The 10,257-nt window shown below is 38.0% G+C and overlaps 1 protein-coding gene across 1 annotated transcript; it reads right to left on the bottom strand.

Moving 5' to 3' along the window:
* Positions 1-303: 303 nt before the first annotated feature.
* On the bottom strand, positions 304-7,408 carry LOC137741751 (pleiotropic drug resistance protein 2). Its single transcript, XM_068481473.2, has 20 exons — positions 6,823-7,408; positions 6,380-6,500; positions 6,195-6,283; positions 5,967-6,051; positions 5,576-5,866; positions 5,403-5,493; positions 4,413-5,313; positions 4,173-4,333; positions 3,936-4,039; positions 3,690-3,849; positions 3,526-3,606; positions 3,305-3,435; positions 2,831-3,163; positions 2,366-2,656; positions 2,193-2,276; positions 1,879-2,012; positions 1,567-1,794; positions 1,265-1,436; positions 914-1,168; positions 304-726 (listed from the first exon to the last, which is right to left on the bottom strand). Exons 1-20 carry the CDS (start codon positions 7,197-7,199, stop codon positions 460-462), a joined length of 4,356 nt encoding a protein of 1,451 aa, XP_068337574.2. The 5' UTR covers positions 7,200-7,408; the 3' UTR covers positions 304-459.
* Positions 7,409-10,257: the final 2,849 nt, after the last annotated feature.

Below are 10,257 nucleotides of genomic sequence, written 5' to 3' on the forward strand. Positions count from 1 at the left end.
TTTATTTTTTTTGTGGCCAAGTACTCTTGATTTCTCGCACAAAAGATTCACACAATTTGAATGAGGAATACGTACATCTTTAGTAGCTAATGACTCTTGATTTCTCGTACAAAGATTGACAGGAAAATGATTTCCGCACAAAAATAAATCAATCGTTTACTTCTCAAGTGCAGTTTGTTTAAATCAGTTCTTTTTTTCTTCAAGAAAAAGATTTATATATCTCAATTAGGGAAGAATATAGCAGTACAGTAGACCAAGTTTTCAAGTTTTAATTGATTTCATATCAAGAAATGATTTCTCATGTTTATTTAAACAGAAGAATGCCAAGCCTTTTATTTTATCGAACATCAAAGAATACAAACAATACGAAAGAAGTGAACATAATTTCTTGTATCTGACTCAATACTATATAAATACACAACTTGAAGGTTTCTCAGCTTAGCTGAACATGGAAGTTGCTTATCTCCTCTGGAAGTTAAGGTACTTGATGCCGTAGGCAAAGACGAAGAAGAAGAGAAGGACCCAACCAATATGAGCAAACACCACGGGGATTAAAAAGTCGTAGTCATAACCAAAGTTATCTTTAATGAACACATCCACTGTCACGTTTCCCTGAGAAGTTACAATCGGATCCTTGTTGTCGCCAACTTGAGACGCGAAGATGCCATAGATTGACCAAGCAATTGGAGACCCCCAGTAGTACCACCTCCACCACACCGGAATTAGCTGCAAGATAAAGCATGAGTTGTTATGATCGCAATGATAGAGAAAATTTCTTGTTGAACAAGCTAAGTTTGGTGAAATTCATCGAGTAACCTAATTGGGGTTTTAACAATTGAATCCCTACTCTTTCATCACTTTCGTGTCATACAGTCCCAATAAGAAAAGTAACTGAGAGTTTCAAATGACATACCGGCCTGGAAATGAGGAAACCAGAGAACAAGTTCCAGAAGCTCGTGAAGAAGGAGGAAACGATTGCAGCAATTTGATGGCCAGGAGTTAGTGCAACCATCATCATTCCGTACATGGACATGTAGGTAAAGCACATGAATATGAAGTAGTAGAAGTACAAAAACTTCTCCACCGTCCAAACATACCCGATCATAGAATACAGAAGGCATGAATACATAAAGGTTTGGATTGCAACGTAAATTGTCTCAATAGCAACCTGCACCAGCACCAAAAACAGGAATCAATTCCAGCTACATCTTAGTTTAATAAAAAGCTTGGAAACACATATCTTATAAAACTTCCAATTTCTTACCTGAGCAAATGCATAAGGTAACTCTGAATACATCCCTGCTGCTCTTTCACGGTAGAAAACTGTTCTCTCAATCGCAACCACAGATTGCACAGCATTAGCATTGCTTGCTCCAAGGAAAAGAACAGCGGAATAGGTAGCTCCCAAAAGATTTATCAGGTCTTGTTGTTTGTGTCTGTTCACAAGATAACAGTTATACAATATTGTATAAGTGACAAAACACATCTTGATTGGAGAAAACACGCAATTGAGTCACAAATTTAGAGGGAAGAATATGTAGCTGATTATAAAGTTCTAAAAATTACATGGAGTCTCCTTTGCCCCAGAAGATAACACCAAATAGTATGCCAATGCCAGCTGTCATGAAAAACCTAATGGCATTGTATCTCGAGTTCCTCCAGTACGACCAGTGTTGTTTCCAAAAGCAAGCATGGCATTGAGTTATGAAACTTTGTGAGTATTGGGTGGGAAAGTAAAGGTCACTAGAACCAGGTTGTGGTGTGCTCAGTTCCTCGATAAGTTCCTGATTTTGTCTGAACAGGTGAAGAAAAGAAATGTAAGGATCTAATTTTAACAAACAGAAAGGGAACAAAATTAATACTACACATGTTTTTTACCTATAGAGGTCAGAATTTGCAAAAATTTCTGCGAAGTCAACATTGTTTTGAGCCTCAACTGCAGCTGAGCTGACCTCTAACATCCAAGTAGCAGGATTGTAGCCTTCTTTAATCTTGGGAACTCCAGGAATTGCCTGCAAGAAGGTTTTCGATATTATCCAAACTTTTTAACTCTAAACTCATCAATATATAGAAACTATTACTGCTTAATAGATCATACAGTTCTATTGAAATAGAGAATTGAACCTTCAAGTCCGACGAATGGTGATAGAATTAAGTCAGGTCTAAATAAGCTAGGTAAAGTATAAACTTACCTCGAAATATTCAACAAGCTTGTGGGACTGGGGACCTAGAGGTCCAGCATAAATCACTTGTCCTCCTCTTTTCATTAAGAACAACTGCAACGTGAAACACAGTTGAGATGAAATTTGGCACAGGAAATAGTGAACAATGTTGCAGATTTAATGGATCTGGAATCAAATTATACCTCATCAAAAGCTTCAAAAATGTCAATGCTAGGCTGGTGAATAGTGCAAACAACAGTTCGCCCGGTATCCACAGTATTTCTTACAGTACGCATAACAATAGCAGCTGCTCTAGCATCAAGACCTGATGTCGGCTCATCCATGAAGATGATGGAAGGGTTGGCAACCAATTCTACAGCAATGGTAAGCCTCTTTCTCTGCTCAGTTGAAAGTCCATCAACTCCAGGAAGTCCAACTAAAGCATTTCTCAACGGGTTAAGTTCGACCAAATCCATAACCTCATCAACAAACATCTGCAGAAAGGAATCAATCAGAGTTAACTCATCATGTTTTTTTGTTCATGACACAACTGTTTGTAGGTTAGTAAAAACAAAGATCTACAGATATTAAGTTGCATATAACCCCGAAAATTAAATGTTATAATTAATCATTAAAAGTATTTAGGCATGATTAAATAAACAACATGCCTTTCGTGTAGACTTTGTAACGTCCTGGGCAAGACGCAGCCAAGCAGAGTATAAGAGAGATTCATAAACAGTCACATATGGTGAATGAATGTCGTTTTGTTCACAATAACCGCTGACCCGAGCAAATGTGGCTTGGTTCTTTGGGTATCCAGAGATGCTAATGCTTCCTTCAATGTATCCGCCAGTCTTTCTTCCAGCTAAGACATCCATCAAGGTAGTTTTTCCAGCACCACTAACACCAACTAATGCAGTCAGGATACCTGGCCTGAATGCACCGCTAACATCTCGAAGTAGTTGCAGTCGAGTCTCTTCAATCCCTTGGGTTTTCATTTCCTGATAACAACACAATATTATTACCACCCAGAATCATACTTGACACATGCTAGACATGTATTTGTAATTCTGTTAACTTCTCTGTCGATAAATATAGGACGGATTTAAAATCAGTGCAAGAAAAAGAAAAAAATGACTTACCAGAGGCATATCGACATAGTAGTTGACATGGTTGAAAGCTAGTGAAAGGGGCTGGAAGGGCAGAACCATTCCTCGTTTCACTTGATCATTTGAACTACTTCCTTGAGCATTTTGCACTTGCATATCAATACCTGCAATTGTCATGTCGCAGAATCAGTAAAAACGTTGCAGAATCAGTAAAAACATTGAAGTGAGGATTGACTAGAAATAGCAATTTGAACCTTCTGAATTGGATGTCAATCGTGGCTTACTATCGGTTTCAGAGCCATTATCATCGATCAGAGTTTTGGTACCGCCAAGAGCTAAAAGGGAGTCAAGAAAACAAATCAATACTTGAATCCTTACCATGAAAATAGCTGAATGACAAATGCAACTGATTACTTACGATTTAAGAAGGTCAGTGCTCCAATGAAAAGAACATTAAAAAGAACCGAAAACCCGATGAGTGCTCCAATACAAATCCAATACCAATATTCTTCTGTAAACAGGCCTCTTTCCCTCAGAATGGTCTGTCCGACAGTGGGCATACGGCCGTTAGGGAGAGGCTGCGCCATGGAAAACAAAATGGAGTTTTGTTAACATTAAGCAGTTGAACCTGAGTATAAGCAAACTGAGATTTAAGAGAACATACAGCGCTCCATCTTTTATCGAGATATTCGTTGATAGCAATTGCATTTTGTCCATACATCATAGGTGATGAATAGAACCCCCATATCATCCACGGCTTAATATCATCTACACACGAGAAATAAGTGTGCATTTAACATATTGACATATATGAAATCGTCTAGCAGTCAAATCGATATAAGCTGCAGATTGTGTACTTTGAAAGTAAATACTTTGACAGTGAACAAAGAAGGATTCTAACCTCTAGCAACAATATAACCTCCGAGAATAAAAACCAATAGCAGTGTAAATGAACCAATTGTGTTTGCAACAACTTCTGTTCTTCCAAGTGCAGCGATGAAACGGAACATGGAGACTGCCATCTGATGTATACCAAAGAAAGCCAAGAACTGTTTGAAGAACCTGCACATATTGGATGTAGGTAAGACTGACGAACTTTTTAAACTTCTGAGAGCAATACAAGTGATAAAATAAAACTTACCTACTGGCAGCAGGTGCAAATCCTATGGTGTAATATGTTAAAGCTATCCATATAAAAGATTCCATAAATGAAATGGGAATTCTGGTTAGCCAAATGGGCAACCCAAAAGCCCACCCCGGGTAGAACAAGGCATCCCTCTGTTTAAAGAACACCGGAAGCCTGAAAACTGTCATTGAAAGTTCTGCCACTCCATTAAACATGACATTGATGAGACTGAAAAACAGCGCTCCCCAAAACCTTGCCGAATCCTCTTCTTTCCCATGTTTCATTTCAGTTCTTAAAAATACCGTGAAAGCAATTGTTGCCATGATGGTTATCTGCGTAGTTTTGAATATGTATACGAAAGAGTTACGCTGCATCAGCAGCCATTCCCTTTGTAGGCATGCTTTGAAGAGCTCCATATTAGATATTCCGTACTTTTCCTTCACCAAGGCAGCAGGATGGGCTGATCTTTTATCATATGGAACTCTCAGTTCTTCCACAAGCTGTTGACCAATATGAAAAGAGCTGAAAGCGTTTACAAAATCTGGCACCGAGATATAGCTATAAGGTTGGTTCTTCCGATACCAGTATTGTTCTTGGTCCTTCTTTGAGGTCACTTCTTGCAAGAAGTCTGCAACACCTTTTCTGTCAGGGCATCTGAACCCCATATATTCGAAGAATTCAAGCACGTTCTCACGCGGGCCTTGGTACACAATCTGACCCTCAGAAATAAGAATAATATCATCAAAAAGATCATATGTCTCAGGCGCAGGCTGCAAGAGAGAGATGACCATCGTCACATCCATAATATGAACCATCTGCCTCATGAACTTGGTAATCTGAAAGGTTGTGGAACTGTCCAACCCCGTCGAGATTTCATCCATGAAAAATGCTTTCGCTGGTCCAGCCAACATTTCTCCTGCACATTCAATTATCATTGTAAGTGTACTTGATTATTCAAACCCCTAATTGTAGTTATAATATGTAATTTGACATATAGTAATGTACCGGTTGTTACACGCTTCTTTTGCCCACCAGAGATACCCCTTCTCATATCATCACCCACCATTATATCAGCACATATATCTAATCCAAGTATCTGTCAGAAGAATAGAACATTAATAATTTAAAACTACGCAAAAAGATATCAATGATACAGCGTTATGAATGGACTTACGAACCTTGAGAACATAATCTGTGATCAAGCTAGTTTCGGTGCCTGCCATAGATGTGGCTTTCATGAATGCATCGATTTCAGGATCAGGTTTGATACCTGCATCTTTCTCCCTTCTAGACATCTCTACTAGCATATCATACCTTGTTCCAACTCCAAGGCAACGTCCAGAGAAATCCAGTGTTTCGCGAACTGTCATCTCACCATAATGGAGATCATGCTGACTGATATAAGCAGAGGTTCTCTGAGGCACAAATTCTTGGAATTCATGGCCACAGTAGGTCACTTTCCCGGTTACCTGTTAAAACCCCAACTTGTCAACACATATGAAAAAAGTAAACATGAATGCAGGTTAATAATGTTGAAATAAACTGATCAAAGGGGACAGGATGACAAACCCTTAGATCCCTATCAAGTTTTCCAGCAAGTGCTTTCAGTAGCGTTGTTTTCCCTGATGAGGGAGGTCCAAGAAGCAGTGTCATCCTGAAAATCATACAAAACAAGTGCATGGACGGAGTTCAGAAACAAAACTAACTTACATGAGTAGGCTTCCATATTCATTTCATAGGAAAAGTGAGTTTGTATTGTCCCTTAAAGACGTTAGATACGTAAATACATGAGCGTACCTTGATGGTTTAACAATACCGCTCACATCTTGGAGTATCTTGACGACTCTTTTGTTCGATTTTGAGAGTCCAATCAATCCAATTAGTCCCTGCTCACAGGTATTAAAATTTAGAAATCTAAGATCCACTAGGGAGCTACTAGATTAAGAAGTAAAATTTGGTATTAGGAGATGTCGAAACAATACCTCAATTTGGTTCAAGGTAGAATTCAGCAAGGTTGGAAGAGCTCTGGTGCCAACATATGCATCTCCCTCTATTGATAAATTCTCAAATCTAACCTCAACCTTAGGAATGTCGATACCGACCCTGTTTCCGCATCAAAAGACAAAATTTACAATCTAATCCAAATCATACGTGATTTGCAAGCAAACAAAGAAAAAACTCCGTCTTTGAATAGTAAGTTTTATGTTTTATGATTTCAAAGATTTTAAACTTCACCTCCCCTGAAGTCAATAGTTGTAACTAGCCTATTATAAAATCAGACTCAATTCCTAATGGAATTTTCGTCCCACAACTTCCATGCAACCAAAGAAACCCTAAAGTTTCAAGGTCGAAAAATTTTCTTTTTCGTCCTGCTTTCTCATCAACCAAACAATCTATGCACAAGAGAAGGAGAGACAACACAAACCTGTCGTTTCGAGCCCTGAGCCTCTTCAAGAACCTTTCATTATCATCCTCAACAACCTTAAGTATGCTCTCCATCAACTGCTTCTTGTCTTGTACCCCAAGTTTCGCAACATCAACTTCTTCAGTCACATACCTCCCATTGCTCATGGCCTGTCTCAACATTCCCTTCCTCATCCTATCATACGTTGGCAATCGCTCTATGGCGGCCCACTTGAGCTCCTCCTCCTCATCCACCATATGCTGCCTGCTGCTCCGCTGGAACACATCTGGAGCATTCCACATTTCTCTAACACTAGTAGACCGCCAGCTCCTCCGGCTGCTACTCCGGCTGCTACTCTGCCTAGTTAAATCATCCACCCCCAATGGTGGTGACGCCATTTTTATGGCCCAAAACCAATCCAATCACTCACAACAACTCAAATATTTCTGATAATTTGCTGGGAAGCGATTGGACTTGATTAATGTCCCTGGAATTCGGGGCACGCTAAAGTTGAAAGAATAGTGATCAACTATGTAATCCTAACCCTTGAGTGTGATTTTCTTTCGTCTTTCAAAAATTCTTCAACACCTTTTGGCCGAAGAATTATGAACACATGTGAGAAAAGAGGGAGAGATATATAGAGTACAAAAATTTCTTCACAGCAAATTCTGGTTGAAAAATCTAATGGGAATTTGTCAGCAAAAATAAAATAAAAAAGTTAGAAATCAACTGAGGCTACTTTGAATTTTCCTGCGTTTTTTTTTTCTACGCAATTTACTACTATTAGTACTTGTGTTGCTGGGGATTTCTTTGTGAGTACTAGAATTTTTAATAACTTTCTCAGAAGCTGACCGCCCCTTATTCTAGATGGTCATATTCTTATGTGGGCGAATAATTCAACACACGTGAAATTTATGAACTGGAGAAAATTCCAATATTCTCAATTTTCTCATTTTCCCATCTTCGAAACTTCGTAGGCTTTTCATATTATTGTTGAGACTATTTAGGGTCAGTATTTGGTATTGTTTATGAAAATGCTATAAGTGTCTTTTGATAACAAAAAATACTTCTAATTACGTTTGTAGAAAAAAAAACATAAAGTGCTTATTGGTTGTAACTCTGCTTCTAACTATGTTTTTGCCTTTAATAGAAAATTGTTTCTGGGTTAAATTAAAAATTTTAGGTTTTAATGCAAGGGTATGATCTTATAAGTTGTAACTCTGATTTTTGGAAACTAACTATTGAAGCAGCAGTTTCAAGTTATTTTTCTCTAAAGCACTTTGGATTTTCTATAAACCTATCTGTTTGTAATAAAAGTTTGTAATAAAAGTACTTCTATTATAATCGCTTATGAAGAAAATTGCTTCTTATAAAGGATGTCCCAAATAGCCCTTAACTATGCTCATAAATTGGTATGAGCACCATTTAAAATTGGTTTAACTTCAAAGTAAAAAGTTCTATTTGAACTAGATAATGAGACTCTTCAAATGGCAGTGCGGTGACACCTAACTTGCATTGCATAATTGCACTGTTGACATCTCATTGCCACTGCACTAACACTTGTGTATCTCGAAATTCAAATAGTGTGTTGAATTTGGCATGTGTGACTGTTTTTTCTTCATTACAGTTTTCTTCACGTAGATTTATCCGCATAAACTTTGTTCAAAGTGATTTATGTTTAACATGACAGCTTCGACGTATGTTTTGACCTTTTTTTTAATGAAATCCCCATGATTAAAGTGAATAGCTGTTAGAGATTACGAAATAATTAGTCCAACTATAAAAATATTAAATTTTAGGATGTGCCCTCGACAATTTGGTGCATAGATAGTTGTATTAGCACAATCATGACCTAAGACGGAGGGTTACTTTGCAACTAAGCGAGTTTATTTGAGGTTTTAATAGAACCCTTCTGACATTTGCATCTAACTTTCTTTCAGCAAATCAATACTATTATATTTGTGACTTTTGTAAATGTTTAGGAAATTCAGTTATCAACAAGTAAAGAGAAGTTGTAATATTTTCCTTTAGTATAATTATTACTATCGATGTTACTGGTTTATAGGGAAATTAGTACAAACACCAACTGAATCATTAGGGGTGACCAAAACTATAAATCTCGCCAGTTTACCATCCAGACTCTAGTTTTAGTGTAGATGTGCTGTATCTGTAATTCCATTAAAAATTCATCATGTGTTATGCACATGACCATTTTTTCAGGCGTCGATTCAAGGTAGAAACTCCGTTAACTACAACTTTGTCTTTGAGGAGAAGAAAAATTGTCCCATGAGTTTTTTTACTTATTATTGTTACAAATGATATTACTACTATAACTTGCACTAAGGGAGGGTTGAGGATTTGAACTTGAGACACAATATGTAATACCCTGAAATTTTAAAAATATGAAAATGTGGAGAAAAATCGAAAATAAAGCGATGTACGGTCATGAAAAATTGAATTGAGATTTTATATTATTTTTCGGGAATTTATATTAATTTATTTGAATTTAGATTTTAATTAAAACTAGTTATGAAGAGTGAAGTTTAGAAATTAATTATTTAAAATCTGTAGACTATTCAAGGTTACAATTTATATTTTTAATAGAACTCGATCTCACAAACGCATAGGCGTAAACCTTTCGCAAAACAGAGTTATAACGAAAAAGTTATTAACATTTAAAGTTAGGGACATTTTTGTAGTTCTAACTTGAACTAGAAGGCTCCAGAAAATCTGTAGAAATTGGAGTGCCACGTGGGTGGCTGAGATGAAAAGGAAAGGAGAGAAAGGAGAGGGGGGGGGGAATTAGTCTGCCCAATCAGAAGAGGAGGAAAGGAGGGAAAGGAGAGAGGGGAGAGAAGGAGGGAACCGGGTTCCCTTCGACCCGAGTAACCCAACCCGGAGGCATCCATGATTTCCGATGCAATCCATGGTGTTTTCCGGCGAGTTGACGCCACTCACCACCGGGAAAACATTTCCCATCGACACCTCTACCATTTCCACCCCAAAAATGAGAAGAATTGGCCTTGAATTGGTGAAACCCGCACCGGTGGGTGTGGTGGTACCTTGTCGAAGAACCACGAATTCTGAAACAATTTCTTTCAATTTCCACCACCAAAACCTCCTCTTAAGCCCAGGAACAAAGCCCAAACAAGTTTGGGGCCGTCGGAGTTATTATGGAGTCGAATCGAGGACACCCAAATTCTAGGGTTCTGGCGGAATTGAGTGAAATTGGGGCTTTTCCTGGCCGAATTGGACTTCGGCCCAGGTATGAAAGTTGTTCCTCTCATTGAATCTACTTGCCTGTAAAATTTGGTATTTTTTTTTTTAAATAGTTGAATTTTCCAGCAACTCGGGACGGTTGATAGCCATGTGCGGCAGCGCATGGCCAGTGAGCCAATGCCATCTTTTTACGCTAATTTCGATGTTCTGAATCCATATTTAATATACATTTGGTGT

The sequence above is a fragment of the Pyrus communis genome, chromosome 11 (assembly GCF_041283825.1).
Source record: "Pyrus communis isolate YQ-2024b chromosome 11, ASM4128382v1, whole genome shotgun sequence".
NCBI lineage: Eukaryota > Viridiplantae > Streptophyta > Magnoliopsida > Rosales > Rosaceae > Pyrus > Pyrus communis.

Excerpts from the sequence above, each read along its gene's own strand:
- LOC137741751 (XM_068481473.2), bottom strand. The coding sequence starts at position 7,199 with ATGGCGTCACCACCATTGGGGGTGGATGATTTAACTAGGCAGAGTAGC. Across the intron at positions 5,314-5,402 it reads AAAGAAGCGTGTAACAACCG|GAGAAATGTTGGCTGGACCA; the intron begins GTACATTACTAT and ends TTGAATGTGCAG. Across the intron at positions 3,164-3,304 it reads ACTATGTCGATATGCCTCTG|GAAATGAAAACCCAAGGGAT; the intron begins GTAAGTCATTTT and ends TGTTGTTATCAG.